Here is an 18,841-nt window from a genome sequence, read left to right on the forward strand (position 1 = left end):
GATATAAAATTTACATTTTGTAGTAATTTTCACAGTTTAAATAAAAAAACAAAAAAACAAAAACAAATTAGAATCAGATAAGAAACAAGATTAGAATCAGGTGTTCAAGATTGGGTGCCAGTGATTAGAACATGCTTAGGGAGTGCAGGTGGAACCTGTCTTATTTATACCGCTCTCATATCTAGTGTCTGGTGTTCCCTTTGTTATTGAGGTGTGTGGTGTCATCATGCCAAGATCTAAAGAGTTCTGTAAGGCCTTCAGAAAAAGGTTGTGGATGCCTATGAGTCTGGCAAGGGATTTAAATAGATCTCCAAATTATTTGAAATAAATCATTCCACTGTAAGGAAAATAATCTACAAATGGCACAGATTTCAAAAGACTGCCAATTTGTCCAGGACCAGCCGTCCCAGAAAATTCAGCCCAAGAGCAGACCGTCTGATGCAAAAAGAAGTCTCTAAGAACCCCAAAATTTAATCATAGGATCTGCTAGTAAGTCTTGCAATTGGTGGTGTCAAAGTGCATGCTGCTACAATCAGAAAGAGATTGCACAAATTTGACCTGTATGGGAGGCGTGCCAGGAAAAAGCTTTTGCAAGACTACAGTTTGCCAGTGAGCATAGGCAAAGACCAGACCTTTTGGAATAATGTGCTCTGCACAGAGTCAAAGATAGAGTTGTTTGGCCACAGTAACAGCAGACATGTTTGGCGCAGACCAAAGACAGATTTTCAGGAGAAGCACCTCATACCAACTGGAAAGCACGGTGTTGGAAATGTTATGGTTTGGGGTTGCTTTGCTGCCTCAGGGACTTGAAAGCTTGCATTAATTGATTCAACTATAAATGCTGCATCCTATCAACGAGTGCTTGAAGATAATGTGAGGTCATCTGTCCGAAAGTTGAAGTTGAACTGAAAGTGGACCTTTAAAAAGGATAATGATCCTAAGCACACTAGCAAATCCACCAAGGAATGGCTCAAAAAGAAGAAATGGAGGGTTATGGAATTGCCTAGTCAAAGCTTGGATTTGAACCTCACTGAAATATTGTGGGGGGATTTGAAACAGGCAGTACATGCAAGAAAACCCTCAAACATCTTGCAACTGAAAGAATATTGCATGGAAGAGTGGTCAAAAAGTCCAGCAAGTCTGGTGGACAATGATACAAAATGCCTAAAAGAAGATATTTCTGCTAAAGGGGGCAACACTAGCTTCTGAGGCCAAGGGTGTACTTACTTTTTCATAAGAATAACACATCTATTGATATTTCTATTGAATAAATGATTGAATAACAAATTTTCCTTGTGGTTTTGTTAAAGTATACCGACTTCATTAATAGACACTGTTTCAAATAGGATCAAATCTTTGCTTGTCCAAATATGTCAAAAAACAAACATTTCCATGAGGTGTACTTATTTTTTTCACATATCTGTATATAATTTAATAAAATTTGATTGGCTGAGTGGTGTTGCAAGAGTGTTTATATTTAATATAACTGGACTGGGACATTTCCCTGTGTAAACTTCCACTTCCTGGTTTGAAACTGTTTCTACAGTAGTGTAAGTGATATCCTCAGTGGACAAGGGAAACGATACATTTTTCCTAAATATAACGTTTGACTTAAAATATAAAAGCTTGTCAGATGAAGATGAAAAGGAAGAAGGGAAGCCAATTTCACTGGACTTCTGCAGGATCCATTTCTGCTAGTGGGGCAACAATAAACAAAACATTTGTGTCAGAAAGATCAGTTACTCAATATTAATTTCTTGTTTATAGAACCCCGCCCCCCTACCCCCCCCCCCTATTTTTTTTTTTTTTGGCCTCTGGTAAAAAGAATTAATACAATTAGTTTTTGTGTGTTATACAGAAAGAAAGACGAAAGACACAGACAGAGAGAGGATTTTACAGCTATGCTTTCTGGGTATGTTCCTAAACTGCCCTTCATTATCCAAGTTGTTTCTAATTCCTTTAGATACTTCTGGAAGGAGAGTGTTGGAAATATGCTTATTTGGACAACTCCCTTTGTCCCTGACCCCCAGATTTTTTGTTTGTTTTTTATTTTTTTTAATCTTTTTCTGCAATGTTTGTACTTGTAACTTGTAAACATTCTGACCCAATAGGATTACATGCTCCAGGGTCTAGAGCCTATCCTCTTGTACCATTTGGAATGCCTGAGACTGCTGCCAGCTGCAGCACTCAAGGAAGCCATCAATAGCATGCTTAGCATACTTTCCTGCCATCAAACCTGGAACCCGATTTAATGAAATGTGTGAGTGGGCTTAAAGGGATATTTCACATAAAAATGCCAGCATGGCTGAAAGCAGGTGGGGACACGACAGTATCACAAATGAGTCATTCATTAATTTTTTTTTAATCATTAGCATTTTTGAGTCAACCCTTCCAGTCATCTTTGCCCAGTGGGACTTCCTGGTACAAGGTACATGGGGAATGGGGTCTCTATAGTCTTGGCTGAAACAGGAGATTTTGGGCCCTGCTCTTTTTACACTCGCCCTGCCAACAACAGCTTTGGCACAAAAGCATGTAATAGAGAAAGACTCAGACATATGAGTGCAGGGTTGTTCTGTTTCAGGACATTTAATGAGAGCTTCATTCAGTTCAGCTCAGGAACTCAATCCACTGTAAAGAATGACTCTTTCTTTGCCTCAGGTTTATCAGCATGTGAGTCTTCTTTACTAGCTGTGGGGTTCATAGTCATTGTTTAGAAAGCCTGGTTTCGGAATTCCACCAATTCAGTAAATGGATTATGTCTGCATTCGTTGTCCAGGCTGAGACCGTCTGACCGAGGTGTTCTCAGTCCCGTTCCAAGTGAACTCTTGTGTGGTTCAATTAAGATCAGAAAGCAATTCAACCCTGATTAGATCCGACTGCAGGAAATGAACCAAACATGCCATGCATTTTTCAGTTTCTGCTAAACTGAGCCACAATACTATGTTGCACTGGGTACACACACCTCCAGATGCCATGTGATATCTTGTGGTGTTCTCCAAGGTTTAATTTTGAGTCCTTTGTCATTTAACTTATATATGCTGCCATTAACTGGTGTAATTAATCAATATAACATCTCCTTCCATCAGTATGCACATGACACACAACTCTATCTCTCACTTGCACCACATGCCCACAAGTTGATTAGCACCCTTGTGAACTGCATAGAGTGCATAAACTTGTAGTTGTCCCAGAACTTTCTGCAGCTAAATAAAGATAAGACAGCGGTACTTATTATCAGAAATGATGCACAGAGAAATTGATGTTGATTATGTCCTGAGAAGTTGATTATGCCATATCTACAGTCCTTGTCTTTCAAGGCTTCGTCAAGAATTTAAAGATCGTGCGTGGCAGTGACCTCAGTTAAAAAAAAAACATATTAGCAATGTTTGTAAAACAGCATATTATTACCTTCATAACATCTCTAAAGTATGTGATATTCTCTCCCCCACACTTAGTGAGAAACTCATGCGTGCATTCCTTACATCTAGACTTGACTACTGCAACAGTATTTTGGTTGGCTTACCAAAGAGCTCCATAAAAAAGAGTTCAGAATGCAGCTTCACAAATGCTGACACATACTAGACTGAAGAATCATATCACTCCGGCATTTAAATCACTTCACTGGCTACCTGTGTTTTACAGAATTGATTTTAATATTCTGTTATTAATTTTTAAATGTCTTCATGGTGGTGCTCCTACATAACTCTGTAATATGATCACTAAATACAATATACTCCTGCTGACACTTAGGTCATCCAACAGCAACCTGCTGGATGTACCACAAAAAATGTGGCTGAAAAGCGGGAAGTCGGCCTTTAGTCACTACGGCCCTAAACTGTAGAACTCTCTCCCTGACAATCTACATGCAGTTGATTCAATTAGCACTTGTAAAAAGTATCTCAAAGCACATTCGTTCACTGGGGCCTTTTCTTAAACCATTTATTTTCCATACCTGATTTTATCTGTATCCTTTTATTTCAATTATCTTTTATTTCTTCCTACTAGTTATATTTTCATGGACCTACTGTCAAATGCATGTATGTATATTGGTATAGTGATCATGAGTCTTTATTAATCACATATATATTACAGCACAGTGGAATTATTTTCTTCGCATGTCAGGAAGCTGGGGTCAAGGCCTTGCTCAAGGGCCCACCAGTGGCAGCTTGGCAGTGCCAAGGCTTGAACCCTTGACCTTCAGATCAATAACCCAGAGTCTTAACCGCCAAGCCACCACTTCCCTCAACCAGCTCCCAGGTTCAGTAGTCAGGGCACTGATCAGGGAGTCAGCCATTTTAAGAGCTGTCTCAATTGTAAAATCTTTCCATCGATGCTCACTATGTTCCCTTACTGGAAATGACATTTTCTGAAGCCTAATAGCTCGAAAAAAATGGGGGACGAACTCTCAGCCAACTTCCAGCTACAAATGTAAGTAGCTTGTTATTGAAGCTCTCAAATGATTACTTACGTCAGCAATTTTCACCTTTACTTCACATTATATATACGCTTTGTTTAAGTCTAACAACTTTTAAGTGTTTAATTATTTTTTTGTTGAGTTTGTTGAGAAACTGAGTTATCAATGTCCCAATGTGTAGTGAGCCAGGGTCCTTACCAGTGATCAAACTCATACACCATATACTGATTCACTACCTACTGAACTAGGGAGCTGGCTGAGATATAGGTTACTCTATGTCTTCTGTAAAGCACTTTGTAAACATTGTTTTAAAAGGTGCTATATAAATAAATAAAGCTTTGCTTACAAGGCAGCCAAAAGTCAGAACTGTAGAGCTGCAGAAATGTGTTTGGGATACATTGACCAATGACCAAAAAGAAAAAAATACTGGATGAGGGCATCTTTTGTTTTAACATTGTGTTGTGCATTTGTTTTGATTTGAGTCTTGTCTCTGCCCCTTTCCTGTCATTGGTGTGTTTTCCTGTGTTTCCAGGTGTTCTCTGTTTATTAGATTGCATACTTCTACCCTCCTGGGGCCTGTACCATGAAGATAGTTGAACAAACTCAGGGCTATGGGATTAGTTTCGAGCTGACAAAACCAATCCAATCAGGCTTTACTGGTACCATGACCCTGGTTATCAACTTCCTCTGTCGACTCAGGCTTTGATCCTTTGATTATTCCATGGGCGCGTGCACATAAAAGTGTGATGTCGACACGGAACAACAAATAGTCTATCCCTAAAAACTCTTTCTCTGCGAAGTGTTCTTCTTACAATTTGCACTGGGATGTCCACATGATTACAAAGAACTGGTGAAGTCATTGCAACAGACACTAAGATGAATTAGTTGCATCACTTATAGTAAATATCACTTTGCTCACAGCTGATTGGTCCAAGTTGGGTTTGAGTTCTCTTACTCAGAACATAACCTGCCCCAGAGCAGATTAGCCATTGGCACCAAGTTATTATGGTGATAAAAGCTGAGACACTTTCATGGTACCTAAAACTCAGGGTTGGCACAAACTAAACTACCTGGCTATCCACCTAAACCAGCTTCATGGTATATGCCCCTGTAGTACTGTGTTCCTTGTTTCCTTCTTTTAAGTTACATCAGTATGTTGATTGGTACCTGTAGTCTTTGTTTATGAATATGGATTATCCTTGGTTAATGTTGTCTACTTGTGTGTTGACCCCTACCATGGGCCTTGACTATGATTATTGTACTAGCCCAAATAAACCACACACTGATTTTATTCACTTCAATCCTGCCTCAAGTTACCATATGTTAGAAAAGACTTCACATCTCAAAGGTGAACTTTGAGTCTTGTAAGTGTAGGTGAAAATGAGGGTCCAATGTAGTTATTAGCAAGTCAAATCAAACAGCAAAATCCATTTTGCTGTCCCAACATGTCAAATGAAATGATTCCCTCCAGCTTTTTAGCAATTTCCTTATCCAGAAAGATTCATTTTGTGGCTAAACAGTGGGGGAGAAAAAGTATTGAACGCGTCAACACTGTTTTCAGTAAATATATTTCCAATGAGGCTATTCGCATGAAAAGTTCACCAGACATCAGTATTGACTCAAGGAATCCGGAAATATAAAGAATTCACAACATTAAAGTCCATAAATAAAGTTATGTGTAATAAAGTGGAATGACAGGAAAAAAGTATTGAACACACTAAGAAAAAGCAGTTCTCCAAGTCAAGGTAAGGCAAGGAACCAGCTGAAATCTGTAAGTAGTTAGAAAGTAATTATACCTCCTATCTGTGCAAATTAATATCAGCTGGGTTAATAAATTGATGGTCTATAAAAGTGCTTTTCTTTACCAAGATGTCACACAAGAAACATCTCATGATGGGTAAAAGCAAAGAGCTCTCCCAATACCTTTGCAACCTTATTGTTGCAAAACATATTGATTGAATCGGATACAGACGTATTTCAAAACTTCTGAATCCTCCAGTAAGCACCATTGGGCCCATTATCCGCAAGTGGAAGCAACATCACTCTGTCACCAATTGCCCACGCACAGGAGCTCCTCGCAAGATTTCTGACCAGGGAGTCAGAAGAATATTCAGAAGAGTAGCCCAAGAGCCAAGGACCACTTGGAAAGAGCTCCAGAAACACCTGGAGGCAGCAGGTGCCATCATCACAGAGAAAACAATAGGCAATGCACTCCACTGACCAGGCTCACCCTGCAAGACTCCATTACTAAAGAAAAAACATGTCGAAGCTCATTTAAAGTTTGCTACAACTCATTTGGACAAATACTGGGAGAGTGTAGTCTGGTCCGACAAGAGCAAAATATAATTGAAGGAATGATGAATGAAGTCCTTTACCGGGAGATTCTTGAGAAGAATCTGCTGCCATCCACCAGGATGATGAAGATGAGACGTGGGTGAACCTTCCAGCAGGACAACGATCCAATCAATCACCTGACTTGAATCCAATTGAACAAGATTTAAAGACAATATGTTTAGAAGAATGGGTCAAAATCACACCTGAATACTGCGGCCGATTAATTTCTTCATACAGGAAGTGTCCTGAAGCTGTCATTACAAACAAAGGCTTCTCCACTAAGTATTAAATAAATTTCAGTTAGTGTGTTCAATACTTTTTTCCTGTGTCATTCCACTTTATACACATAACTTCATTTATGGTCTTTAATGTTTGGATTTCTTTATATGTGTGGATTTCTTGAGGTAATACCAAAGTCTGGTGAAATTTTCATGTGAATAGCCTCATTGGAAATATATTTACTGAAAAACAATGTTGATGCGTTCAATACTTATTTCCCCCACTGTATATACTGTAAACACACCTGGCAATCAAGACGATATCTTTTTAAAATACTTTTCATTAACTCCACTTTTACTGCTAAAACACTTTGTGAATTACTCTTGAACTGAAAATATTAAACACGTTCAAATATAGAATTAACACAACCATATTAAAAAGCTTTCCCTAAATCTGCTTGTTAGAAGCTAATTTCAGCTCTTTTTAAAAAAAAAAAACTTTAGTGGGAAAGATATATATTTTTTTAATACAGCCTTTGTTCAAATGCTCCAACTACAGTCTCCATCCACAATCATTACTCTCCCTGTCTTGCAAATTGTAATTTTTCTTGCTGCTTTTACAGCAATACAGAACTTGAAAATGTCAGTTAGGAACAATTTCAGTATGGAGTTCATCAGAGAAATGGCATAAGCGAAAAAGTTTCATCGGTAAAGGATAAAGGCTGTCATCTTACTTGTATGTGCTTTGATTCTCGTCAATGTTTTTGCATAGTAATACTTTTATTTCCATAATTATGCTAATCTCATATTGAATGAGGTGATATTAGTACAGACCTTTACAGAGTGCACTGACTCCACTCCAGCTGCCATTCTCTTGGCACACGCGAGTTCCTGAGCCCACCAAATGATAACCTGAAGAACATGTGAAGTGCACTTCATGTCCAACTAGGTACTTGGAGCCAAACTTCTTCCCATGAGTTGGAGCTTCCAGAGCAGGACAAGTGGATGAGGCTACAAATACAGAGAAAAGAAAAGAAAAGGAAGGTAGATGGGAATGGATGGTATGTAGTACTGTTGGAGGTTTTTTTTTTATTATTCTTATTTTTTTTTTTTTAGCTCCATGCCTGTCTTGCCTACAATGCCTTATTGAATATAGCCATCTGTATTAGAATGTTAGTCAAAATGGCATAAAATACCAAACTCCTATGTGAATACAAAAAAGAAGACACTGGGAATATTGTTATAAAAAATAAGTACGGTTTTGTAGTGTTACCCAGTAGTAATCAAACTTGACTAATTTCCCAATGCAAGCATACACTCACCATTCACTTTAATAGGAACACCTGTACACCTTCTCATTCATGAAATTATCCAATCAACCAATCATGTGGCAGAAGTGCAACACAAAATCATTTAGATACAGGTCAAGGGCTACAGTTAATGTCATACAAATGGCACCAGATTGGGAAAAGTTTGTGATTTAAGAGACTTTGATTGTGGCATGGTTGTTGATTCCATCTCCATGGTTAAAAAGCAGCCCTGAATGTTCAGGCATAGGAACATTTTCTCAGCTATTTGGGGGAAAACAGTTAACAGTGATGCAGGAACCTGCTGGCAACCCTGCTCATGGAACTTAAAAATAAAAAAAAAAGAGCAAGTTTATTAAAATGATACTAATGGGACAGGAAGTATTTAGTTTTAACCTGCCTTACTTTGCTCCAATATAAAATCACATTTCTCCTATATTTCTGTACAAATAAAGGAAATATGCTTTCATGTATTAAGCTGTTGCTCGAAATAGCTCATATAGACCACATACTGTGCACAGAGCTGCATATCTCTGCAGGGCTCTCTAAAAAATGATAGCTTCATTCATTTAAAATGATTGTAAAACTTGTAGGTTAATTGCATGTGTTTTTCATTGTGCTCAAATTATCGTTCACCAGCATTATTAAAACAAAATGTTTTCAGATAATCAGACGGGTATTATAATAACACTAATTAAAGGATCCTATTTTGACTCTCAGCAACACTGTAAATGCATCCCGGTTTTATAATAGGTTCAGATAGTGTGTCCAGCAAAATTTTCTGACTTTTCTGCAACGTAATAAATCCACAAAATAAAGTAAAACTGGTTGAATATTATTAGATGGCTATTGCTGTCAACTGTAGCCTAAATGACAGTTTCTTGATTAAGGAAAGACATTGTTCTTTTCAAACACAGTTAGCTTGCTTGCTCGGTCACAGCAGACAGAAGATGTACTGCACATTGCTATTTGTTGCTATAATTTGTGATAATTTTGTAGAATGACTTGGGGTTTTTTTTCAGTGTTTTCGAGTGGTTCAGGGGTACAGTACTAGGGTAATACAGTAGTTCCCATGAAGTGCCATGCAATGCACAGTGTTATTCAAGGTGTTGACATAATTTCCACTAAAACAGGAAGTCAGGGTGGGACATTTCGAATGGCTCCTCCCCCTTTCTAAATTGCCAATAGCATTCAGCTCGGGATAAGCCATAATTGACAGTTGGTACCATGGATTTGTATAATGTTGGGGATGGGACAATTCAGATTCTGAAGTGAAGCTGAAATGCAGAATGATGTCATCAACATCGTTGATCCGTATCGCATATATCTTCTAAATGCGAATTTTCTCATTGTTTTGGAGCACACTAGCTTATAGATAACCTTAAGGCTGGCATACTGTATTCATTCTAAAAGCCACAAAACTTCAATTTGACTTCATGGGGACTTTATCATACACATTTTAAAAATAAATAAGTAAAAAAAAAACTATACCCAAACCCCCCACCCCTCAAAAAACACCTTCTAGTACAAACCATGCCAACTTGCAGTTTAAATCTGAATTCGAATACAGCTACGAACATTTTGAGCACTAAACGGATACAGATACAGGCATCGCATTACACCTGTATTATGTATAGATGTCTTCACATTTTGAAATCATTAACTCTACATTTAGTGTTCTATGACCCCATTATCAAGATTTCATTCACACAATATAATAACATGCACATTAACATTGAATACATACGTGAAGATTGGTCTGCTTGTGGAAACTTGGACACAGAGTTCTGAAGGCTGGTAAGCTTGGATTTCATTATTCTGAGACCCTCTGTAAAACGGATCTCCTGCCCCTTTAAGAATTTCTCCATCTGGCGAAGCACACTCATCACTCTCTGCTTGTCTGTGCAGCCCTGAGATATTAACAACCACATAAATATAATCAGGCAACAGATAATCTACAGGCTGCCATTTGCTTCAAAGCCAATACCTTAATTAAAGGCATCCTCATGACATGGAAGCTGTGGAAAAACCACCAAAACTCCCAATAAAGCATTGGTTAGCTTTGATACCTAAGAAGCAGCACATACGATTGATTACATCCAGATGTGACTGATTCTTTTCTAAAATGGGTGAGAATGGTGGTTCTGTACAGTAAAAGAAGAACAAGGTGAGGATTACAGTGTTTGCCCAAGTTTGCCCAAGGTTAAACTTAATGAGCCTGAAAATTAGCAGCTGCAAATGTTGCTACATCTGTGGCCACTTATTCATTACCAAATGTACACTAACTATAATCGGACTAATTATTTTGGCTGTATAGACTCTTAGGAATAAAGATTACAGGATGACTGTAATATGACTAATGATATGAATTAAATTAGAGTTCATTTGGACATACAAGTATGTATTTTATCATTTTGAAATAATCCCGTGTTTCACTGTCCTTATTAAAACAGCTCCATAAATAACTCGGTCATATCCACGTAAGAAAACAAAGTTACTTCATCATGTCTCTTTGATCTGGAATCTTCAGGATACCTTTTTTTTATTATTTGTTTGCTTTTTTTGTTTTTTTCTTTATATTAACTTTTAAAATATATATGCATACATATTGTTCTGCTTTCTCATTTCACAGGTCAGGTAATATCTACTAGCCAATCCTAGGAGGCAGGAATAATTGTGCACTTTTAACAGTGTCACAAAGAAGCTTTTCAAAACCCAACTGTAGATCTCTAATCAGTCCATACATAATTTCGCAGAGGTTTTTTGTGATTGATGAGGCCAAAAATGCTTGATTTTACTGTGGTTTGTTTTTTTTGCGATGCAAATTGCATCACATGCAGAGTTTTTTTGAAATCTACTCGAATTGGCGACCTCGCAATTGCACCAAATTGTTTTGCATGATCTTTCACAGTGATGTTTGTTGGTAAACGAGACCTTTTAGCTGTACTCATGTATGACGGACGTGAATTGAAGAGGGCTTTGGCTGAATGCGTGTTGTGATGAAGTCACATGACGTGTCTTGTCCCAAATCTGCGGAAATTCTGTGGTAATTTTGAAAAATTGCAAGCTCCTCAGAATATTGCGGAGTTTGCTTGATTTTGCATTAATTTCTGCAAAATCGTGGAGGGAATGCCTAATGAGCAAGCCAGAGGCAAGAGTGAGACAACATGAGCAAGAAACTTTGAGAGGAACCAGATACCAGGCTTGTAAGGGGACCGACCTTCTTCAATGCAGTGACAACTTCTTTTCCTTATTAGGTGGAACTCGTGTCAATTTCCTGATTACATTTGGAATTAAATGTGACATCTTCAATTCTGTGAAAAAAGATTAGTCTGTTGTGAGCATAGCGTGTTGGGTACATACTTTCTGCTCCGTGGATTGCATGAGAATAGACATAGTTGTAGCCGACAGAATCTACAAGCCTTGACCAGCCAGTGAATTTCAGTTTATTAATCTTAAAGTCCAAAATTATTTTATTATTAAATTTTGAAAAGAAGCATGTAGAAATTGAGTCCGAACACATATTTTCTAACACCAGCTAGCTAACACCAGCTAGCACAAACAAGCTAGCCACCAAATTAGCACACTGTTTCCAACAAACTTCAAAGACCACGTTAAGACATTCCTCATGTTATTAGTTCTTTGAAAGTTTAAATAAAATTTAAAGGAGTAAAATGTAGTAAACTAAAATTCTGAGTACAAGTATATTATAGTATATAATAAATTTCAATACTCAAGTATAAACACAATAAAATATTATTTAAGTATAGTAACAAAGTACATTTACTTAAGTATTTTCCAGCCCTATTAATAAGATAGATAAAAGGTAGAAAATATTAAGTAAGGCAGAGCTTAGCATGTTTGTCTTGCACCTCCAGAGTTGGGGGCTTGATTCCCGCGTCTGCCCTGTGTGCATGAAGCTTGCATGTTCTGCCCGTGTGAGGTGAAATGCATGCTCAACTGGGTTAAGGTCTGGTGACTTGGTCAGTCCAAGTCAATCTTACACTCCCCTGTAAATCCTTACACCCCCCCAACCCCCCACCCCCCACCCCACCGATGAAGTCCATGTTGTGTTCGCAATGTGTTTTGGATCATGGTCTTGCTGCATGATGAAGTTCCTCCCAGTTAGGTTGGATGCATTTCTCTGTAAATTGGAAGACAGATTTTTTCTGTAGACTTCTGTATTCATTCTGCTTCTAACATTATGTGTTGCATCATCAATAAAGATGAATGAGCCTGTTCCAGAAATAGCCATGCAAGCTCATGCCAAGACACTACCTCCACCAAGTTTCACAGATGAGCTTGTATGTTTTGGATCATGAGCAGATCCATTACTTTTCAGGTTCCAGAACTTTTGTGGCTCATCTCTGTATTTCTTTGCCAATTCTAATCTGGCTTTCCAATTCTTACTGCTGATGAGTGGTTCGCATCTTATTTCTGCACTTGAAGTCTGCACATATTTCTGCACTTGAAGTCTTCTTTGAATGGTGGATTGTGATACCTTCACCCCTGCCCTGTGATGGTTGTCGGTGACATCACTGACTGTCATTTTTTGGTTTTTCTTCATAGCTCTCACAATGTTTCTGTCATCAACTGCTGTTGTTTTCCTTGGCCGACCTGTTCCATGTCGGGTTGTTAGTACACCAGTGGTTTCTTTCTTTTTCAGGACATTCCAAATTGTCATATTGGTTATGCTCAATGCTTGTGCACTGGCTAAGATAGATTTTCCCTCTCTTCCCAGCTTCACAATGGCTTGCTTTTCTCCCATAGACAGCTCTCTGATCTTCAGGTTGGTTCATCTTTTTTAACAACAAATGTAGTCTCCACAGGTGAAACCCAGGGCTCAAACCAAGAGTAGACATTCAGTGCTATTAATTATTTAAACAATTTAACAGGGCACACCTGGGCAACAAGAAACACTAATCAGTCACACGTTCCAATATTTTTGATCACTTGAAAAAATGGGTTCAAATGTAAAGGTGCCATGTTCTAAGTTGATTAGCTCATCTACATGTAAATATGAGGAAATGAAATCTGAAATTCTGATCTATTGTCTCATAATAATTTTTTTTAAATCTCAAACCCAAATTTCTTCAATGTATAGCAAAAACAATAGAATTGGCCTTGCTGTTCCAATACTTTTGGAGGGAGCTGTAGTTTTAAGGTAGTTTTGGCTGAACAAGTTATTGGTATTAGTTGTTATTAATTATAATCAGATCCTTTTCTGTTTTTTTGAGAGGACGATTAATTTTCCCACACATTGTTACACATTTTTACACATCTCATCGACATACATAAGAAACATACATTGATGTAAAAACTGAATCAACTTCAACCTCACTCAGTTCATGAATATAATTATATTGGGCAAACTCAAAAAGCCTATTGTATACAGATAATCAAGTATCTTCATTTTACTGCTTTGAGCAAAATGTCCCAATTTTAACAAAATGAAATGCTTTTAGCTGAAGAATTCTTTTATTTATTTTATTTACACCTTAAACACAACTATTTCTTTACCCATCAATACTCATACGACTATTTTTAGAATGTTGTTAATGTATAGACAGTGCAACAATTTGTTAAAAAAATAATGACAAAGTCTTTTTTTTCCACAAAAATGTTACTGTGTAAATAACATGCAGTATATTATAATAAACCCACAACATAATTACACACTTAAGTAAAAATAAAAAATGCTGCATTGCATGAAGAAAATAAAATGGACGACAGAAATATACCAGTAATATATATTTATAATTAGCTTCTAAAGAAGATTTGTGATTCCATATGAAATCATGTGACCTACTAATACAAATTTCCTGTTAGCTACACAACAATGCTAGCTAGTACCTGGCTAGTTTCAAGTAGTCTAGGTTAGGTCTTGCTATCCTTTTACTGAAAAGACAAGAATTAGCTGACTGGTCTAATTACCAACTAAATCAAATCAGCTATGTTTAAAAAAAAATATATATATATATATCACTTGCCACTATTCAAGCATGAGGAATATCTTAATGTTGTCTTTGAAGTTTGTTGAAAACTATGTGCTGATTTGGTGGCTGTTCTTAGATATCTAGCTTGCTTCTGCTAGCTGTCTAGCTGGTATTAGAAGAAAGGTGTTACATTTCTTCATGTTTCTTTTCAAGAATGAATAGTAAAATCATTTTAGACAGTTAAATAACATGATTCGCTGGTTGGTCAAGGCTTGCCGATTCTGTAGGCTATGGGTATGTCTATTCTCATGCAAGCCACAAGGCAAAAAAATGCACACTATCCACACAACAGACTAATCTTTGTTCACAGAATTCAAGATGTCATATTTAATTCCAAAAATAATTGAGAATTGGTAGCCAATAAAGGAAACCATGTATTTTTGTGTGTGTGTTATTCTGGGTGATAGTGGAATTATAAATCATTACAGCATACATGAGTATACAAGAGTAAAGGCAAACAGTACTAATGTACTGAAATGACAGTACAATATGAGTATATTTTAAATATGAGTCCTGGGATGAGCAAAGGAAAGTGTTTATAATTACAGCAGCAGTTCTTAGAACTTAAAATCTACAGTATCAAGGTGAGATTATCCATTTGGGCATAAATAGTTTTTGGAGGAAACGCAAATCTTTAGAGTATCCATGTGGGACCATTCACAATAGCACAAGAGATAGCATGCAAGTGCAGAAACTCCAAGCAGATGAATTATCAGCATGAATTAGTCATGTCAGGAGGGTGAAAGGAGCCACAGCTGTAGAAGTGTGTTAGGATCAGGCGGGGGCATCACATGCAGCTCGAGAGAGAGAGAGAGAGAGAGAGAGAGAGAGAGAGAGAGAGAGATTATTAGTTTTTTACTGATTATTAGTAGAGATGGCACTGATCTGATACTCAATGCCGGTACTGGGCCAATACTGTGAAAAAAATTGTGGATTGGACATCAAAGAAAACATAGCAGATATCGGATCCTCTAACAAAAAAGAAAATTCTTTTTGGAACTGGAAATGTTTACATATAAATTTTTTTTTTCTTTTGTTAGGATTGATTTTATTCTATTTATTACATTTATAATGTAAGTGATTTTGTGTGAAAGAGTTTAACTGTTAAGTGCTTTAGGTAAAAAAAAAAACAAACCCCGCAATGCTTAGTAGTTTTTAAAGAACGGCTATCGGTATCGGCTGATACTCCAGGTAACAATGTTGGTATCGATATTGGAAAAGAAAAAGAGGTATCCTGCCATCCCTAATTATTAGTTATGCGCTTATCCTACAGTTGTTTAAAAGTGTACACATTGGGCTTATAGTGTAAGCACGGACTCTGGCAAGTCTTAGCTATGACAGCATAATTATTGGGGAGAGACAGAAAGTAACACAAGCATGAGGGAACCCTGGGACATGACACGTCCTGCCACTCCACCATCAACAAACCAGAGTAATTGCATGACAGAGAGTGAGACAGCTTCAAAACATTCCCGTCTTCCAAAACTCTCTATGCCAATGAAACCCCCAGATCTGCACCTTTTCCTAAGAGAAAAGCTATTTAATAAAACTGACAACTAAACTACTTTAACCAGAACTTTTTCAGTATAATGATGATTTCAGGCATGTGATTCATATTAGATCAGGTGTTGAGCTACAGCCTTTTCTATTACCTTTAAGATAAAGAAGAGATTTGTTTAGGTCAAGGTCAGGCTTCTTTTAATCAATGGTTCTAGTATATAGCTAATCCTATGGGAGGAGTTTATCATTTTTAACAGAAGTGTGATGGCTTCTACTAGGATTTGTTTTAATATACACCCTGAATAACACTTTTAGGTGCCCACATAGTGATGTATGATTCAGTGTTTGCAATAAATACTGCGGTCATAGAGCCATCTTTACCTGGAAACTTCTCTGTGAATTCCAGAATGACAAGGAAACCTGGCAGTTATCACGGCTTCAAAGAACCACATTTACTTACATGAGTAAGAATCAATGAGACTCACCTGTATAACGTATATGTCACGATGTCATAAGGAACTGATACACCTTTAGACTAACTGGAATGGGATTTGAAATCTCAAGTTCAACCAGATGGTCACCTCAGAGTCATCTGGACACCACCACATGCAAGGACAGTGACTCCCCAGAGCATGAACATGAACAATCAGGGTCTAATATCAACAAGGCCCTGAGCCCAAGAAAGTTCATGGCCAGCAAGTATCACAAGTCTCTTTCTCTCCCTGCCTCTCATTTTATCTACCAGGGATGGGTGATAGCTAAGCCAAAAGCTGTTGCACAGATGTCTTCAGGAGTAGAAACTGGTCTCTTGTATATTTTTCATGGCAGGAAGACACAGAGGAAGAGAATGCAGTGGCATTGAATTACAATGCTTCATTATCATTATAAAAATAGAAAAGGTTGGCATTTACAGTCGGTGATCAACATCTGGAATTTCAAATCCTTGCAGGATATTCACTTAGCCATGGCAAATGGTGAAACATCTGGATTTTACACCTTCGTAAGCACTACAGGTTTTATATATATACACTGAATAGTTAGTTTATAAATTCTGTATATACCGGCTGCAGTTAAACATCCACTTATTTATAGATTCGTAACATATGGCAAAAAGACATAATGTGTCAATTGTACAGCGTGCGAGAGAGAGCGAGAGAGAGCGAGAGAGAGCGAGAGAGAGATTCTTTATTGCATTTGTAATTGAAATGCGTAATGGTTCAAAATACATTGTACATCTTCATCTAATCACTTTGGGTATGATATTAGGTATGGTACTTGGTTGACTTCTTTAAAGGGTGATTGAGGAATGGGTAACTGTTCCAGCTTACTAATGAAATCTATTCTCAAAGGTACACCTCAGACAAGCTTAAACACCTAACTTTTAAAAGCTCACCAGATGTACAAACCAAAGAACTCCAGGTTGCTCTATTTAATCTTTTTTCTAAGAGTGTGAGGCTCTACATCAGCTGAAGACTACAGTCAGAAAGGATCACTGCTACCAAAATATAGACAGCCTACATGCTTAAAAAATGTAGAACCCTTGAGGGCTCTTTCGCTGTCTCTAGGTTTTAGGTGAACCCCACGACTTTCCCAAGAGTTAAAAAACAAACAAACAAACAAACAAAACCTGTTGTAGGGTTCATCTAAACGCTTAGAGGGGATCAGAAACGGTTCCAAGTTGAACCCTTTTATGAGTCTAAGAATATGTAATCATCAAATAAACTCCTAAAGAACCTGTTAAGAAACATTTTCAAAAAGTGTACCAAGACAAACAGGTTCTAGATATTAAGAAATTCATCATTTGGAGATGTTACCAGACACTTGCTCGGTTAAGGAGAGTTTTTGGAGTTCTTAGCTTCCAAACATTTCTGAAAGAACACCTGTATGGTTCAACAGGGAACATTTAAGAGCGGTAATCATGATTATTGACATATAGCTTGTGAATAAAGTAACTAAAGCATTTTAACACACGCGCGCTCGCGCACGTGCAGGCAGAGAAAGATGTTTCACTGACCTGCATCCCGTCGTTACAGCTATGTAAAGCCAACAGCGACAGAAACAAAACAGCACGGTACTGATGTGAGAGAGTCATTCTCCCAAATCCACTGCCTGAGCTCTTGTCTCGGGGTCTGATGAGAGACTTTGAGTGTTTTCGAGTCCAAAGTGCCAAGACAGACGCACTGTAATCCACAGCTTCACACAGCGCTCGTGCCTTTTTTTGTACTCTTTTTTTCCAGATGATGTGCAGATGTTGTTCTCTTGTCAAAGAGGCGATGGAGACGCAACCTGCTGGAGTTTCAGCAGTGTGCAGGATTCACCGGTCCTCTAATACACACACACACACACACACACACACACAGAGAGAGAGAGAGAGAGAGAGAGAGAGAGAGAGAGAGAGAAACAGACAGACAGAGAAAAATCTTTCATTTAACAAAAGTCACACTATACATATTAAAGTCAAGGTGACTCAGTATATAAATAAATAAATATTTAAAGGAGCATTAAAAAAAAAAACCCCCATAAATAAATTAAATAAATAAATAAATAAAAGCAACAACGAACAGTTGTTATGAACATTATCAGCCTAATGCTGGTGTAAAACAAAGTTCTCCCTCCACTACAGAACACAGAGCCTCCTCACAACACCACACTGCCTTGAACATCTCTAAGTCCCCCATACTTCTGTAAAAGTTAAAATCAATCAGAATTCATGATTTTATCAGTCTGGAAAGAACTTTTATGGCATCACAGTCTGTGTTTTGTGCAACTTTGTTTTTCCTGCTCAGGTATGTTGCCATTTTTGCCTGGCCAAAGATAAAATTGATCACTTGAACCTGTTTCTTCTAACGTACTTAAAACCAAAGATAAAAATCTGAAAAGTAAAATCCACATAAAATGACCTCAAGTTGTTTTTTTTAAAACACAAACAATGGCTGCAACCTGGAGCAATGTATAAAAGCATGAAAAACAGTCTCTCTCTGTGAACAAAATGGACATTCCTGTGTGACCTCAGGGTTTCAAATGGAGATAAAAGAATTTACAGAAACAATTCCATGTAAAATCCTCCACTGG

At 37.6% G+C, this 18,841-nt stretch overlaps 1 protein-coding gene across 4 annotated transcripts in view; it reads right to left on the reverse strand.

Annotated features, from left to right (window-relative positions):
* Window positions 1-18,827, reverse strand: part of LOC128605322 (fibulin-7) — a 31,659-nt gene extending 12,832 nt beyond the window's left edge. The window contains exons 1-3 of one of the 4 annotated variants that reach the window (XM_053620623.1): window positions 17,784-18,827; window positions 10,021-10,183; window positions 7,801-7,977 (exon numbers count right to left, since the gene is read on the reverse strand). In XM_053620623.1, the coding sequence (XP_053476598.1) occupies window positions 7,801-7,977; window positions 10,021-10,183; window positions 17,784-17,861 (418 nt within the window). In that variant the 5' untranslated portion in view covers window positions 17,862-18,827. The remainder of the gene's footprint in view (window positions 1-7,800; window positions 7,978-10,020; window positions 10,184-17,783) is intronic. The other 3 variants (XM_053620625.1, XM_053620626.1, XM_053620627.1) reach the window with 3 other exon arrangements.
* Window positions 18,828-18,841: the final 14 nt, after the last annotated feature.

Source organism: Ictalurus furcatus, chromosome 3, assembly GCF_023375685.1.
Source record: "Ictalurus furcatus strain D&B chromosome 3, Billie_1.0, whole genome shotgun sequence".
Taxonomy (NCBI): domain Eukaryota; kingdom Metazoa; phylum Chordata; class Actinopteri; order Siluriformes; family Ictaluridae; genus Ictalurus; species Ictalurus furcatus.